An 18,130-nucleotide genomic window follows, 5' to 3' on the forward strand; every position below is an offset into this window, starting at 1 on the left:
CACAATTGTAGTAGTATACTTTTAACACTCACTTTTCAGTAATAGACGGTAAAAATCATCAAGGGTATAGAAGAACCAAACACCACCATCAACCATCTGAGTCCAACTGACATCTATTATAGAATATTCCACTCAACAAAGCAGAATACACATTGTTTTCAAGTGCACATGGAACATTCACCAAGAAATACATATCCTGGATCATAGAACAATTTTAATAAAATTTGAAAAATTGAGCTCATGGAAAGTGATTAACTAACCTGAATGGATTTAAACTAGAAATCAATAGTAGAAAGATACTAGAAAATCTCCAAATATTTGGAAATTAAACAACACACTTCCAAGTAATCTGTGAGTCACAGGAGAAGTCTCAAGGGAGATTAGAAAATATTTTTAACTGAGTGAAAATGAAGGTCTCAAATCAATAAACTAAGCTTCCACCTTAAGAAACTAGGGAGAAAAAAACATACCAAAAGCAAGCAGAGGAAGGACACCCTAAGGGGCAAAATGCAATTAAATAAAATATATAAAACAAATTAATGAAATCAAAATCTAGCTTTTGAAAAGATCAGTAAAATTGATAAATTTCTAGTCATACTGTTTTCAAGTAAAACAGAAGACTCAATGACTAACATCAGGAACTAAAAAAGAGGGTTACTGTAGACTACCACAAATTTTAAAAATTTAATACTGTGAATAATTCTAATCACATAAATTTGGCAATGTAAATGAAATGGACTAATTCCTTGAAAGCCACAAACTACCAAAACTTACCCAAGAAGAAATAGATAATCTGAATAGTCCTATATATATTAAAGAAATTAAATTTGTATTTAATGACTTTTCAAAAAAGAAAACACTAGGCACAAACGGTTTTAATGGTGTATTCTATCAAACATTAAAAGAAGAAATAACGCCAGTTCTATACATCTATTCCAGAATTAGAAGACGTGAGAGAACGTCTGAACTTGTTTTATGAGGCCAGAATTACTCTGATATCAAAACCAGAAAAAAAAGGTACAAGAAGAGAAAATAACCGCCCAATATCCTTTATGGAAATATTACCAAAAGTCCTCAACAAACTATTATCATATCAGATCTAGCAATAAGGATTTGAATGGAATTGAATTAAATTTCTAGGTCAATTTAGGGAGAACTGACATCTTAACTAAACTGCGTCTTCCAATGTCCATGGATATAGATATATAGTATAGTTCTCCATTTACTTAGTTCTGGATTTCCATGGACACTATATACATACTTAATATATTTCTCCATTTATTTAGTTCTGTATTTCCTTAATCAGCATTTTGTAATTTTCAGCGTACAGATCCTATACAGTTTAAGATTTGTATCTTTATATCTAAATACTTATTTTTTGAGCTATATTGTAAATGGTATTTTTCTTTAATTTTGTTTTTCATATGCTCATTATTAGAATATAGAAATACACTTGATTTTTGCCTATTGCAAAACTCATCCATTATTTTTAGGTGCTTTTTTTTTTCTAGATTCCTTTCCAGAATCTTAAAAGATATTTTTAAAACAATGAAAAGAAAAGTTACAGATTGGGAGAAAATTTTGCAAGTCATATATACCTGATAAAGGACTCATAAACTGATTATATAAAGGACTTTCAGACCTCTACATAAGAAAACAGAAAAAACAGCTTTTTAAAGTGAGCAAAAATAAGATATCAGTGGCTGAGAGAGTTCAAATAAAGCTGAGAGGCTACTATGGAGGCTACTTTTAGGCATGCTTCAGCTAGTCATTGCTACTTATCATGTTTTGCCAAGCCCCAACCAACCCTGAAGAGCACCTAGGACTTGTATGAGATTCTACAAAGGTTCCATGCACTATAATTACTTCCCCGAAACCTACAACCTCCTGATAGGTTCCTAGACCAGATAAGTCCTGAAAGCAGAGGAACCAGCCTCTCCAGAACATCAGCTAGTTCCATCCCCCATCCCATATTATTGGCAGCCCCTTCCAACACAAAAAAGTTAGAATGGGCACAGCTCAAATACCCCTAAAAACTGGGAGAAAGATCAAAGGAGAAGGTGGAGTTATACAGAGAAGATAGGGTTTAACAAATGAATATGATTGCTGAATCATTATATTGCTATTTCTTTTAGTCTCCAGTGTCTTAGAGCAGCTAGAAGTAAATGCCTAAAATTGTGGAATTGTAACCCTTACCAAACTTTGAAATCTGTTCTACAACTAATTGTTGTGGCATGCTTTGAAATTTATTGCTTTTTTGTATATAAGTTATTTTTCACAATAAAAAAAAGTGGCCAAAAGACTTGAACAGCCATTTAATGGTAGAAGATTTACAGATGGCAAAATAACACATTAGCCATTAGGGAAATTCAAGTTAAAGCCATAAAAAATAAATACCACTGCATACCTTATTCAAATGGCTCATTTTGGGAGATGGGAGGATTGACAATATCATGTGTTGGCCAGGATGCTGAGTCATTAAAATTCTCATATATTGCTGGCAACAATGCAAAATAGTGTAGCCACTCTGGAAAACAGTTTGGCAATTTCTTATGAAATTAAAAATTCACTTACCATTTGACTCAATAGTTCCACTCCTAGGTATTTACCCTAGAGGAATAAAAATTTATATTCATCATGATGATGCAGCTATATGATGATATCGTGAATTACTGATTATATATGCGGAACAGAATGAGTAAAAGTTAAGAATGTTTGCGTTTGTTTTTATATTTTTTTAATTAAAAAATTAATAAAAAAATTTATATTCACACAAAAAAACCTGTACATAAATGTTAACACATCTCTGTTGATAATCACTATAAACTAGAAACAACCCATGTGTTCTTATGTGATTTGATGGGTAGACAAACTGGGGTTCATCCATACAATGGAATACTACTCAGCAATAAAAAAGAATGAGCTATTGATACACATAACAATGTGTATGAGTCTCACAGGAATTATGCTGAGTGAAAGAAGCCAATGTCAAAAGGTTCCATACTTTATAATTCCATTTGTATGGCATTCTGGAAAAGGCAAAACTATAGGGTCAAAGAACACAGATCTTTGATAGTCAGGGATTAGTGGGGGGGAGGTGACTTGAATTCTGAGAAATAGCCCGTGGGAAATTTTGAGAGCAGTGGAACTGTCTTGCGTGCTGATTGTGGTGGTAGTTGTACAAATCTGTCCATGCATTAAAACTCATAGAACTATGCACCAAGAAAAGTCAATTTTACTGTGTGTAAATTTTTTAATTATAAAAAGGGGTATCTACCAACACCTACAGCAAAGATCATATTCATTGATAATGAATGGCTAAAAACATTTCCTTTAAATCAGGAACAAGCTCAGGATGTCCAATCATCTCTCAAACATTTTACTTCAAGTCTTTAGGGCAGTAAGAAAAAGCAATGATAGGGACTGGAAAAGATCTATTTTATTACAGTTTATATGGTTGCCTACTTATTAGGCCTATTTACAGAAAAATTATTAGAATTAATAAAATAATTTTCCAAGATTGTAAAATAGAAGATCCATATGTAAAAGTAATTGTGTTTTTATATACCAGCAACAGTTAGAAAATGCAGTTCTTAAGATATAATAGCATCAAAATAGACAAGTTTACTAGAAATCTAACAAAAGATGTATATTTCTATTAAAAATGAAAAACTAAGACATGAAATACAACTTAAATAAATAGAAAGATACATCATTTTCTTAGATGGGATAATTCAATATGCTAGAGATGTTGACTCTCTCAAATTGATCTATAGATGTAATTCCAGTCAAAATCCCAATTGGATTTTTTTCATGAAACTTGACAAACCAACTTTTAAATGATTGTAGAAAAGCACAGGGTCAAAAATAGCCAAGGTACATGTTTCCCTTTGCTAAAGCTACTGAAAGCAATATTCCAGAAATGGATTGACTTTTACAAAGGGGACGTATGCAGTTAAAAATTTACAGTTCTAAGGCCATGAAAATGTCCAAATCGTGGCATCAACAGGATACTTTCACTCAAAAAAGGCCGATCCCGTCTGGGATTTCTCTGTCACGTGGGAAGGCGCGTGCCAGCGTCTGCTGTCTTTCTGTCCCAGCTTCTGGTTTCAGACAGCGCTGGGCTTCTGACCTCTCCTGGGGTGCCTTCCATCTGCATCTCTAAACTTCTCCGTCTCTTGGTTTCATCTCTCTGCCCTCTGTGTCAGCTCTGAGCTGTCTCTCTGAACTCTCTTGAAGATTCCAGTAAACTAATTTAAGACCCACCTTGGTGCGATCACATCCCCATGGAAGTAATCTAATCAAAAGGTCCCACCCACAATATCTCTGTACTCACAAGATTGGATTAAAAGAGCATGGGTTTTCTCGTGTACATAACAGTTTCACCAGAACAACACGGAATAAGAGGGATCGATGGAGGGGGAGGTTGTGTCCTATTAGATAGCCAGAACTATTATTTAACTTCTGATGAGACAGTTTAGTATCGGCACTGGGATAGGTAAAGAGACCAGTGTGTCAGAGTAGACAGTTCCTTAACAAATATATGTCTAGTTTGGGAATCTGATATATGACAGAGCTGTCATTACAGATTATTGGTGAAAGGGTGAGCTATTCCATAAATGGTGCTGGTTAACTAGCTATCCTTATGGAGAAAAGAAAAAAGAATGAGCCCTTCCTCACATTCCACATGGGTCAGGGACATAAATATGAAAGCTAAGACTTTAAGAAGTTGTAGAAGAAAACATAGGAGAATATCTTTATGACCTCAGGGTAGGGAAGGAATTATTAACCAAGACAAAGTACAAGTATAAAGTAACATAGATAAATTTGATTAGATAGAACTTTAAAACTTCTGTTTATCAATAGATGCCATAAATAGGAGTAAGACAAGCCACAAACTGGGAAAATATGTTCCAATAGATATAGCCACCAAAGATTTAGTATTCAGGATAAAGAACCCCTTTAAATGAATGAGGTTAGACACACCAGTAGAAAAACCAATTTCAGAGAATAGGAAATTTAAGTGGATTTAATACATGAAGTGATGGTTATCTCATTAGTAAGCAAAGAGATGAAAATTAAAACCACAAGAAAATATCATTCATACCCATCAATTAGGCAAAAAACTAAGAATGTGACAATATCAAGCATTGTCGAAGCTATTGAGCTTCCATTTGTTGTTGGTGGAGATGTACTATCACCCTGGAAGACAATTTGACATTGTCTCATAAAGTTGAACTTACATATGCCCTGTGAAATGGCATTTTCACTCCTAGATATATACCCTAGAGAAACTCTCACACATGTGTACCAAGATATGTACAAAATATTATTGGGAGCATAGTTTATAATAGCAAAAAAACTAGAAGCAACTCCATTGTCTCTCAAAGGAGACTAGAAAAATTGTGAGATATGGAGAGGGAGAGTAAACTGCTGTCTCTGAAATGAATGGGTTACAGCTATGTGCATCAGCACTGATGAATCACAGAAACACAATGGGGGGACAAGCCATAGACAATGCCTCAATTTACATAGTGTTCATAAACGGGCAAAATGAAGTAGGCTTTGGCACATAGGGAACGCTATATACATAATTAACTACAATTGTTAATATTGTTGAAAACGTAGTAAATCCATGAAGAAAAGTAAAAGAATGATAAAAAAAAACCTCTTATGATGGTTTCTTCAAGCAGAGAGAGATTCATGCAATTATTTATGGGTATACTGTGGACTTTAAGGATACTGGTAATATTCAGTTTCTTAAGGTGGTAGAACATGTGTCTCATTTTTATAAATTACTCTTTTTCAACTTCACATATATGTTAAACATACCCTTGTATCTATATTTCATAGTAAAAACATTTGGGGGAAGATGCATCAAAATGACGTTTCAACTCTGTATCAGCATGGCAGTTACTTACACCTTTCACTTTTAAATTTAAAATAAGCATGGGCTATAAATAAGTCGTATACCCATGAATAGCCTCAATATTTCTCTTTATGCCTTTGAAAAGACTTCTAGCCTTTGCTTAAGTCATTGCTTTCTAGTCTTATTAAATTATTTTAAAATGGGAAATAAGAATAAAGTAACCTAAGCTGATGCAGTGAAATTTGGAGGATAAAAGAAATCATGATATTCATCCAAGTATAGGACTTCTTTGTATTGCCATAAGAAATGCAAAATTTTATGCATATCTATTTTATGAGGTGTTTAATTGAATAATCTTCCCAAGGTAGAATTTCCATAGACCAAATATGGAGGGCTGTACTTGTTTGCAATGAGCAGTGCAATAAATTAAACCAACTTTGATTTTATCTTATTTACTGAAGAGAACCATTGCTGATTTATTTGCCTCTGTGTACATTTATAATTTGGCAGTTCTTCATAGGATCTTTGATTCACTAAAGATAATACATATAATGTACAAAGGAACTATCTATTTTTTAATTTATTGTTGGTTTGCCATCAGTGGCTCTAGGCATTCCACATGGGTATTGCAAGGCCCAAGATGAATAGAAAAGAAAAAAAGAGAGAGATAAAGGAAACAGAAGAGGAGATAGAAAAAGAGTGAGATTGTGTCCCGTGATACCTGTACCAAGATGGCCTGGCTTTACTCTGGGTAGCCCTGACTGACATGAGAAAGCCAGTATATACACAAAATAGTGAAGCTTTATAGATTTGATAATGGCCTTTATCCTTTAATACCCCTTTTCTTTTCATGACCCCTTTTATCTTTTACTGTTTATTCTTATATTTTGCAAGAAGGGAAGGTCCTTTAGATCAAAGCTAGCCTTGAATATTAAGTGATATTAACTTAAAGAGCTATTATTCAGAGAATGTAATTGTCACTTTTTTCCCCCATAAAACAGAGATCTCACAGAAGTTTAATTTTTTTTTTATTTGTAGATACTGTTGATTCTATTACTCCTGACAAAGTACGAGGTTTAAGGGATATGTTGAACAGCAGTGCAATGGACATAATGTATTATACTAGTCCACTTTATAGGGATGAAGTAAGTATTATGATGTCTTATTGCTGTTGGGTATTTTAGAGTGAAAGCATGTAACTGTCCTGAACTTAACATTTTATGCCCTTTTTAAAAGCAAATGAGAAATTACAGGAATCCATTAATCTGTAAACAGCTCCGTTTAATAGTGAATTTGATAGTCTTCAAACTAGACATTGGGATCTTTAATAAAATGGGTAGTCTTGGAGTTGAGGGTTGATTAGAAAATAGCTCTTTGAAAAAATAACAGATTTCTTAAATTTGACTAATTCTATCTGTGGGTATTGCCTTCACAAAAGAGTTTTAGGCACTTAGAAATTTCCTTCAAGTATTTTTACATATAATATACTAACTTTTATTGACTCATTTATCTGATGGATTCATATGGTTCTCAAATGGTAGTACTGCTGATGTATCACAAAGATAACCCTGAAGGGGAATGAAGGGTGAAACTTTATTCAGTGGGAAGAGAGAATCTCTACCAAAGGCATTTTGTCCTTTTTCTATGAAAAAGTCTGTATCGTAGAAATAACATTTGTTAGTTGCCTAACATATATTAACTTGTTTAATCCTATTAAAAACCCTATAAAATTGGTAAGATTACTATTCTCATTTGAAGAATAAGGAAATTGGAGCAAAGAATGATAAAGAACTTGCCCAAGGTGTCCCACCTAGTAAGTGTCAGAGCCAGGACTTGAACCCAGACATTGTAGCCCTGCCGCTTATGCTCTCCACCTTTCCTCTTCTCTGGGTTCACAGTATAACCATGCTGTCCCATTATTTATTGGGTGATTATTTTGACTTTACTGAATGTTTCATTTATTCAAGAAATATTTAGTGAGAATTACTCTGTACCAAGCACTGACTAACACTGGGCCACTTTACTGCAAACTGTTACCCCTCAGTGTTGGAGGATTGTAGTGGGGTAGCAGGGAAAAGATCCTAAATCAATGTAGGCATTTCAAAAATAAAATACAAAAAGTAAAATTAGTTGCTGTGGTAAAATTCCTTTATTGGGAATTCCAACTCTATAGATCAATTACAACTTCCTTCTAAGATCTGGTAATGTATGTGTGCTGAATCAGCTGGTTAAAGGTGTTTTGAACTCAGGAGATTATCTACATATTTATTGAAAATTTTTGTTTATTAAGAATTTATATTCTGTGCACTGTACCACGATATGCATTCCTGCCCTCAGGAAGGTTAAAAACAGTGAGTTACAATACATAGACATATGTATATAAAAGTGATGTGTAAGGAAAAGAAATCCATGGGAATTTTTGAAATTGTGCTATTTTCCCCCCTGGAAAAAAAAATGTTTTAGGCTTAATATTATAGTATTTTAGATAAATTTTATTTTCATATTTCTCCTTAACCATATGTGGCCCCAAGTTATTTATAAAACCATGCAGTAGAAATTATTTTATGCAGATTGCATCTGGGCTCCAAAGACAGACTGCCTTTAGTGATTTTGTGTGACTTCATCTTTAGAAGTGAGTGTTCTAATAGTAGCTGCCTCATGGGGTTCTTGTAAGGATAAATTGAAGTAATACTTATATCAGTATGTGGCACATAGCAGTCAATAATTACTAATACAGGTACTACCAATATGAGATTATTTTAATATTTGAATCATGAGTAAAATTCTTCTATGATACAGTGACTACTTTGCTGTCTGTAGCACATCAGCTTTCATAAGAGAAGGAATGGTTTGATGTTTTCTATGGGAGCTTTATTTGACTGATGTTTTCTAATCTAAAAATGTTCCTAATTAAGTTTCAGAGAACTGAGTATGGAGTGGACCCTGGCAATAGGGTTTAATGTTGATGCTTTCAAGATTATATATGCTTCTCAAAGACCTAAGTTTCTTAAGGTCATGTATCCTATAGCCACCTTTATGATAAACATGTAAAACATTTCGAAGTTAGCAAATTTTTTGCTTTTATATGCATTAACGTAACTTTGTAGATTTAGTTTGCCTTATACTTTCTGAGCACATTTTGATAAATTTTCATTTTTATAAGCAAATAAAGTAATGAACACTGATGCATTTTCAGGTAAATGGGCCATGTTTATAACTTACTCTCATGTTTCACAGAGAGACAGAAGGCAGTGATAAGGAAAATGAAGCCAAAAGACAATCTGAGTAAAGGGTGCATATGTGTTTTAGGCTCTATTTTTATTTTTGCAATTCTTCTGTACATTTGAAATTATTTTAAATAAAAAGTTAAAAATGACATTGCTAGCAAAAAAAAAGTAAAAAAAATAAAGTAACTTGAATTTGGTAAAGGCAGTAGAAAATAGTGTTTTATATATCTCATTCATTCAAAACGTCTTACATTTTTTTCAGAAGGGAGAAAAAAATTTAATTCTATCCCACATACCAATTCCATCTCGAAAATCAAACGAGAGAAAACAATGGTATACCCCAAAATAGCTTCTGTTATTCTGTATTCTTATCAAAAAAAAGTTTCTGATAAGGCAAATAGGTGAAGAGACCATTTTGTACAAAGTCTAGGTGTGGCAGTTGCAGCGGTTGGAAGGAGAGGATATGGAGAGAGTAACAGAAGATACTGGGCTGAGCTGTACAAAGACGAACATTTTGAGGAAGAAGAATTTGCAGTTTAGGTGGTTGGCTCTAAAAGATGGAATGAAGAAGAAAGTAAAGTTAGGAGATTATTGCGGGATAAATGGGTAGAACTACAAAGCTCCAGGTAGAATTTTGGTCCAAAGTTGTTTTCTCAATACCAAAATTTTACTCCTAGAAGGTTGGTAAAGTATTTTTGAACAGGAAGAAAACTTTATAGTGTTTATCAGTATGTTCAGATCAACACCTCTGCAAGTTAACTTTCATAGATAGGCAACCTTTAGTTTCAGTCAACTTCCAAGTAGAACACACAGCATTATTTTGAACTACTTTAAGAACTACTTACCCAAAATATCAGAAAAGTGTTTAGCCCGCTTCAAGAGAAATGTACTTAAATTTTGGCAGTATTATTTGTTCACTGGGTTTTAGATTGTTTTAAATAAGATCCCTTCTACAAAATTCATTACATTTCCACAGCAGTATGTTTGTTTGGTTTGTTCCTAGGGAATCTTCCTTCTCTTTCAACTACCATCCCCTTAAGATTGTTCTCCATTCCTCTTTCTATATCCCCTCATTGCCATATACCAGTATTGGGCAAGGTCTGCTTTGATCTGATTGATAATGTAGCTAAGGAGGAAACAGATACTTTATTCTTCACACATTTCACAGAACTTGTCTAGGTTTCATTTAGATTAGGGACTTTAGCCTCCAAACATTTGCTAAAAGTGAGCATGACTTCAATATGTTCTTTACTTGCCCTGTTCATATTTTGTTTCCCAGAGGTAAAAGAAGCCACAAGGAGAACTGCTATTCTAGGCCTAATTCTAAAATTAGTTGTCCTAGTTGGTGAAGTAGAATACCAATAACTTAAATGTTCATATTCCTTTAAATAGTTCATTGGGCATTAAAAGATATTCCCTAAGGCTCCAAAATTGAACTATAGCACAGAAAACCAGTGAAGGAAACAAAAAGGAAAGAGGATGGCTGAGAATGTATAACCAAAAATGAATATAGATGATTAATTGTACTCGTAAAAAAGTTTCCTGAATGTTCAAGGCTCAAGTGTGCTGAGGCATGTCACCCAAAAGTAATAACAGTTAACATTAACAGAAAGAAGAAACAGAGAGGAAAGTGTCAGAGTCAAAGCTCTGGCCATTAACGAAGAGAGTGCTCACTTTTTAATTGCTTTTATCTTTTCAAAAATAATTATCCTCATAATGTAAGTGAGTAAAACAGGTATCAATAAAAAGAGAGAACTGTAAAGGAGTAGGGAAGAGAACACCAATGCTTTTCTTTAGTCTTTTCTTACAGATGACATTCATGGAACGCATGGAACCCATATAGCACTGGGAACCCGTGACTACAATTTATCAGCAATCTTTAGCAGTATTTCCCAAACGTCCCTGATTAGGACAATCATTGGGGTCCTTGTTAAAAATACAGGCAAGAAACAGTCCTGTGAGGCGGTGCAGTGGTGGCTCAGTGGCAGAATTCTCGCCTGCCATGCTGGAGATCTGGGTTTGATTCTGGTGCCTGCCTCTGCCAAAAAAAAGTCCTGTGAGGGTGGAGAAATTGGAGATGTCAGTATGAAGTCATGATTTTTAAAGTGTGGGAATGTGTGTAGACATGTATGTATATATATGTAAACATACATGTTTATGTACCTGCTATATGAACCCATATAGCACTGGGAACCCGTGACTACAATTTATCAGCAATCCAAGAAAGAAAGCTACTCCAGTTGCAATGAGTGTACCCAGCACCAAAATCTTTGTCTCTAATATTATTTTTCCCCACTGAAATGAACTAGAGTTTCATGGAAAAAAAAAAAAAAGGCTGATTTCTGGCCATGAACAGAATAGGTACAAGGTGGAACCTAGAACAGCTTGTGAGGAAGTTAGTAAGAAAGTGCTCAAAAGAATGATGGGGGCAGGTCACAAGGACACAAGAGTAGATTGAAGGAGCTTCAACTGACCAAATCTGGAACAATTTGAGCACCAAAATAATTGCATAGCTATTGTTACTTCTAATAAGGAATGGTTATTACTTTTGTACAGGATTATAATAAGGATATAAAGCATTAAAAACTTCATGAATCCATATACATTATAAATAGATAAGTAAATGAGGGAGAAAGGAACTCCCTACTGACAGTAGAATGTCAAGGTCTGAGTAGTGAATGTGGAGGGATTGCTAGAGTTAGAAAATATTCCATTTTTAGCCACAGGGTAGCAGTAGAATCAGGCAAGGATCACCAATGGATATTAAATCTAAGGCATTTTTTTTTAGCCTATATTTTTTTTTATTAGAGAAGGTGCAGGTTTACAGGAAAATCACACATAAAAGTTCCCATATACCACCCTATTATTAACAACTTACATTACTATGGTGCATTTGTTAGAATTGATGATGAAAGAACATTTTTATGTAGGGTACAATTTTGATGAGGAGTGGAGTATTTGCATGGTCTTAAAGTGTGTCCCCATAGACTGCTTATTAATTAAAAAGAAGAAACCAGGCAACACCTTTACCAGGTCTCCCATTGAGGGACAGATGACTACTATATGCCTCGGGTTGTGATGCCCTGAGAAGGACACAGCATCACTTATGAAATTCTAATAATCCTAAAGAACACAAAATGAGGAAGATCCAATTAAAAAAAAATTGGAATGGGACTGTGTCCTTTTAAAGTATTAATATCATAAAAGATTAAAAAATAGTTATGGAAAATGCTTTAAATGAAAGGAAGCTAAAGAAACATAGCTAAATACAATATCTGACTCTTGACTATATCATGTACTGAAGGGGGCAAAGGATGGTGCCATAAAAGACATTATTAGGTCTACTGACAAAATTGAAGTATGGATGGTAGATTAGGTGAATATATTCTATCAATATAAATGTACGAAGTTGTTAACTTTTCTGTGATTATGGAAGAAAATATTCCCAGTCTTAGGAAATATAAGCTGAAGTATTTAGGAGTAAAGGACCATGCCTTATGTAATATACCCTCAAGTGATTCCCCCAAAATTGTGGGTGTCTATGTTACGTAGAGAGAGAGAACAGATGATAATCCAAATAGGACAAAATGTGAATGGTGGGTGGATCTGGATAGACAGAACATGATAGTCTTTGTATTTTTATTTTGCAACATTTTATAAATTTGGAATTATTTCTACATTAAAAAAAAAAAAAAAGGGAAGGCAAAAAATTAGTTTCCCAGATCCTTCCCATGGAGATTTTGATTCAGGGTCTGAAATAGAGCCTGGGAATTTGTATTTTTAACAATCCTATGTGATTCCATCAGCTAAGTAAATGAGAGGTGGGCAAAGTTTTTAGTTTCAGAAAAGGGAAGTTGGTTCTGCAAGTTAAAGTCCATGTAGTATGAAGTTGATGTTAGTATTCTGGAACGGTTCTTTAAAAGGCTGGTGTGTTTCCTTAGGGAGGTAGTGAGAAACAACATCCAGGGTGGGTTCATTAGGAGTAAGTCATGCCATGAATGAACCTCATTTGGTTTTTGTTGTTGTTCTTGTTATTTTTCATAGACAAGTTGTACTTATGTATCCATTTATATATTTCAAGGCATACTTGGAAAAAAGTAGGAGGGAATAGGCTTATAACTCTACAAAGTAAATAAGGGCCAATGAATAAAAAGCATGGGAAAGAATAGGTTTATTTAATGTAATTAACTTGGAAGTAACTAGAGCTGCCAAAAAAATATATGGAATTGACCTTTAGAATGGAGATTGTCACAAGGGTGAGCACTGAGCAATTACTTTAGATCATCTTTGGTTCTCTTTCAACTGAGATTCTGGGATGTTCTGGGAGGATTCTAATTAGTGATTATACAAATAATCACTGGAAAACCATGGTTAGGAATCAAGATCATGGAAAGCGATTTGGTCAGTACTTCAACCCTTAATAAAGTAACATTATTAGGAAGAAGAATCCAGAGAACTCTTTTTAATGGATTTTAAAATGAAGAGTTACAAAAGGAATTATCATAGTCGTATTGTCATTATTATTTGAAAATTATTTTGTTAGTGTATCTGTCTAAAACTCTCTAAAGTTACTTTTTCTCATTAAAATTTCATGAAGCAGGAAAAAGGACAGTGCACTAATTATATTTCTTGGCCATATATTTTTGTGTTTGGATTCACTCTTGAAACTGTTGTTTATTTTTCCCCCTTGGATTGATTTTCTTCATAAATTTTAACTGTTAACAAATGGTTATGAAAATTAGAAATTCTTTTAAGCAAGCTTTTGAAAAGCCAGCAGATGCCTACTATGAAAGAGGTTAGCTGATTTGTCCAGATAATATTGTAGTGCTAATAAAATTACAATCACAGGACTTGTCATTAATTTTGGTTATATGTCCCAAATGAATATACTTGCTCACAAAGGGATCCTAGCTAGGAGACTGTAATAAGGAGGAAAAGCCCTAATTAGAGTAGACTTTTTGGTATAACAAAGAGTTGAATTTCTTGTTTTGCTACTGAGTGGATGATTTATAGAAGCATTGAGAGGTAATGCAAAGCCATTTTAAAAGTTTGCTTTTGAAATCATAATGTCTTGCCTATAAAGATTGCTGTACCATATCGAGATAAATTCTAATAAGGAAATTCAAAGACCATTTCTATTCAAGCATATTATCAAAACAAATGAAATCATCACGTCTTCAGAAACCTTCTACTGAATGATCCATTCCATGTTGACGTATCTTAGTATTAAACAGAATGTCTTTGAAAATCATATATGGATACCCTAGTTTTGGTATCCATATATGATTGCTAGACTAATGAAGAATTTGATATAGTGAGAGACCCTTTAACTTTTTTTAATATAAAATAGGTTAATCACTATTAGGGATATTTTCCTTTAATTTTTTAATTTAAATTTGGGTGGTTAGTTTTTTAGAAAAAACAGAAATATTGGGTAATCATTGCCAAGAGAACTTAAATACTTTCCATACCTTTGAGTGGTTCTACGTTTACATGGTACAAGTCTTAAAATCAAAGCACCCAAAAGTAAAAACTGTTTTAAAAGTCTTGCTTTTAAAGGAATTTATTTTTATCTAAGCATTGTCTATACCTCCCTTCATGTAGATTGTAAATAAGGCAGATTATAACATTTGAAGGATTAATTGATTATCTTATCAAAGCCTAGTCCAAAGCATTTCATTATAACTCCCTTTGAACAGAGCCATGTAATATCATACTATAGTGCATACTCCTTACACTGTATTGTCTAGAATTTTACCTACAAACCATTTCCTAGGTTTTTATGTGCATTTGCCACTAAAGCCATGGTTCCTAAAGATGTACCAAAGTGTTCCTAAAAACCAGCGGTATCATTATCTTCTGAGAATTTGTTAGAAATGCAAGTTCTCAGGCTCTACCCCAGTTCTCCTGAATCAGAAACTCAAGGATGTGGCCTAGCAATCTTTACTTTAGCAAGTCCTCCAGGTAATTCTAATGCACATTAAAAGTTGAACAACCATTACACTAAAGCATGGGATTCTATTGTTTTTCCTGGGAAGAAGAATATTCAAAGAAATTAAAACTTTAATTCCTCCCTTGAAGAAAGGCAGCTTATTTCCTTCCACATGCTACCAGCTCATCTTGTCCTTCTCTTCCTTCATTGGCTGAAAATATTTCATCAGACGCAGTTCATGATTTCAGTAACTTTAATTAGACCTCAGTGTTGCACTGTAGAGCCCTGAGACCAGAGACGGCACCATGCCTTCAATCATGTCACTGCTAGCCCTGCCAACTGTGAGGCTCCAATGGCTTTCAGTTTGTCGGCGGGTTAAAAGAACGATCAGTAAAAGCTAATGGAGGCTAGTCGTCTCTTGAAACATAACAAAATTGAAAATTGAAACGATGGTTAACTAATATATTTACATATACAAATAGGAATAGGAACTGACAAATCAAGAAGTACTGAGTTGAGAAAGTAAATGTCAAGCAAGAGATTTATAACCTAAATGTTGTAAGCAATGATTGGAAGAGTAGAATCCTTCTCAAAATTCAGGTCAGGGCCCAGTATGGATTTGAGTACAAACGGACCTTGTTATTCTACCTTTGTGTAATATTTCAGTAGTATTGGTTAAATCTAAATTTCAAAGAAACCAGTTCTATGAAGAAAAGGGACAAAGATACATCCCACATTATTAAAACCTCTAAACTTAAAAAAAAAATCTGTGAAGTCTGCTGGCTCATATAGTTGGTTTAAGAACTGCAGAGCAGTTTATATCAGCCTATATTCCTAAATGGTAATTTCTGCAAAGTTAGGGGCACCCAAGTTAATTTAATAACTGAAGTATATTTGGCCAGTAATGTATATTTTAATTTCTTAATGTACTTGAGTTTAGAAATAAAGTTTATAGCAGTCAGTGATAACTCTAATATGATAATGTTTTCTTATTTCAAACAGCTAGTTAAAGGCCTTCAGCAAGAGCTGAATCGATTATATTCCCTTTTCTGTTCTCGGAATCCAGACTTTGAAGAGAAGGGGGGTAAAGTCTCAATAGTGTCACATTCCTTGGGATGTGTAATCACTTATGACATAATGACTGGCTGGAATCCAGTTCGCCTGTATGAGCAGTTACTGCAGAAGGAGGAAGAATTGCCTGATGAGCGATGGATGACTTATGAAGAGCGGCGTCTTCTCGATGAACTCTATATAACAAAACAAAGGTGAAATATCTTAAAAGAATGAAAAATGTCCTCATGGAATTACTGGGCTTCTTAGAGAGAACTTTAAAATTTTCATAATGAAGAAAAAATACATTGTTCAGGGTATAAAGATTACTGGATAACATGCCAAATTAAGCTAGAAAGTATTTGTTAATTTTCATTCTGACTATATGCATTTCCCTATTGTATAAAGTAAATTATGTCATCCTGCTTTATTTCCTTCTATCTTTTCTTCATAGGGTGTTGGGAGTAAAACCTAAAACTTGTTCCAAGTTGAATTACTGCATAGATTCTTTATTGAAAATGTTTACAAGTTTGTAATTGTTTGTATTTTTACTGATCTTCAGAAACAGGCCTCTACCTTATTATTTTGAAGATAATTTTAAAACCTTTTTTGTTATTCTTGTCAAGTACATTTGGCAGATTTTATAACTATTGGATCATTTTGGCCTTCCTAATACTATCTCTTAATTCTTTGCTACATTCCTATCCTTATCAATAGTTACATGCCCTTCTTTATCCTCTTAATGATACAAGTTCTTCTGGTCAATTTTAATAGAACAGTAGGGGAAGAAAATCACTCATTTTGAAAGTGTGACATTGTATAAAAGCAGCAGTTTAATTCACTGTAATGTTTACTTTCAGGTAGCCTTTATTTTAGCCTTATAGAAGTTGGCTAAGGATTTCGTTTTGAATCTTAAGTGCTAAAAGCTAGATACATAAGGTTTAGAGTGTCAAAATAATTGGTTGTTTTTGAAAGAAAATGTCTAGTTTGTCAAGCTCCGGAATAACATTTTCAATACATGAAATCCAGTAAAACATTTTTTAAGAACAGGCTCAGAAAATGAATTGTACATTTTTTGTAACTTTGTTCCATTGTTTATTAAATGTAAGTAAATTCTGAGCACTGTAATGGGAAAAAAAAATAGAAAGAACCCAAATGTTCATCAGCAGGGGAGGATTAAATAAATTACGGTTCAGCCATTTGATGGACAGTTACATAGCTATTCTAAAGATTGAAGTAGACCAGGAGGCAACGAAATGAAAAGATCTCTAAGATTCATTATTAAATATAGAAAAAATGTTGTATATGGTGTTAACCATTTGATGTCATTTTTAAAATAGAGTTTATAAAATGATTACTAGAAGTCCAGAAGGTAAATTTATTAAATATTCTTAACAGAACTTAATCTAAGGAATAGGATAATGGGTCATTTTCTTTACACTTCAGCAGACTATGAACATCTAATATTTATGAAATAGTAAATATGTGTGTATATATGTAATGTCATACTTCTTCCTAGGCTGAGGGAAATAGAAGAGCGGTTACATGGATTAAAGGCATCATCTGTGACACAAACACCTGCCTTAAAATTTAAGGTAAGGGAAGAATGATGAGATTTTTATTATGTCTCAGTATGTTTTTTTAAAAAACATCATAATAGAACGTGCCATTAGCATTCATCTGAAAGTGTTATTGATGTCCTTTCAAATGACTGTTTACTGAATACATACTATGTGTTGGACACTGCTGGTTTCTGCATCCTACAAAGAAAAGAATGAATAAGATAGTTCCTCAGCCCTGAAGATGTGTATTTTAACACAGTGCTATTGGTGCGATTAGCAGTATTACAGAATGATAAATACAAGAGAGGGAGACTTTAATTTTGCCTAGAAAAATTTACAAAGGAATGACATTTTTACTTGATCTCAGTAAATTGGATACTGCCAAATGGAGGAAGGAAGAAAGGCTATTTTATGTAAAAGGAACAGCATAAAACAAAGGCATGGAGGCTTGTAACTTCATAGTACCTTCAAGAAACACCAAATAATTTGT

General features: G+C 33.7%; 1 protein-coding gene across 2 annotated transcripts in view; it reads left to right on the forward strand.

Annotated features, from left to right (window-relative positions):
• DDHD1 (DDHD domain containing 1) overlaps positions 1-18,130 on the forward strand; it is a 92,274-nt gene that overhangs the window by 60,199 nt on the left and 13,945 nt on the right. For both annotated transcript variants that reach the window (XM_077122608.1, XM_077122611.1), the window contains exons 7-9: positions 6,908-7,014; positions 16,031-16,293; positions 17,598-17,673. In XM_077122608.1, the coding sequence (XP_076978723.1) occupies positions 6,908-7,014; positions 16,031-16,293; positions 17,598-17,673 (446 nt within the window). The remainder of the gene's footprint in view (positions 1-6,907; positions 7,015-16,030; positions 16,294-17,597; positions 17,674-18,130) is intronic.

This window comes from Tamandua tetradactyla, chromosome 12, assembly GCF_023851605.1.
Source record: "Tamandua tetradactyla isolate mTamTet1 chromosome 12, mTamTet1.pri, whole genome shotgun sequence".
Classification (NCBI taxonomy): domain Eukaryota; kingdom Metazoa; phylum Chordata; class Mammalia; order Pilosa; family Myrmecophagidae; genus Tamandua; species Tamandua tetradactyla.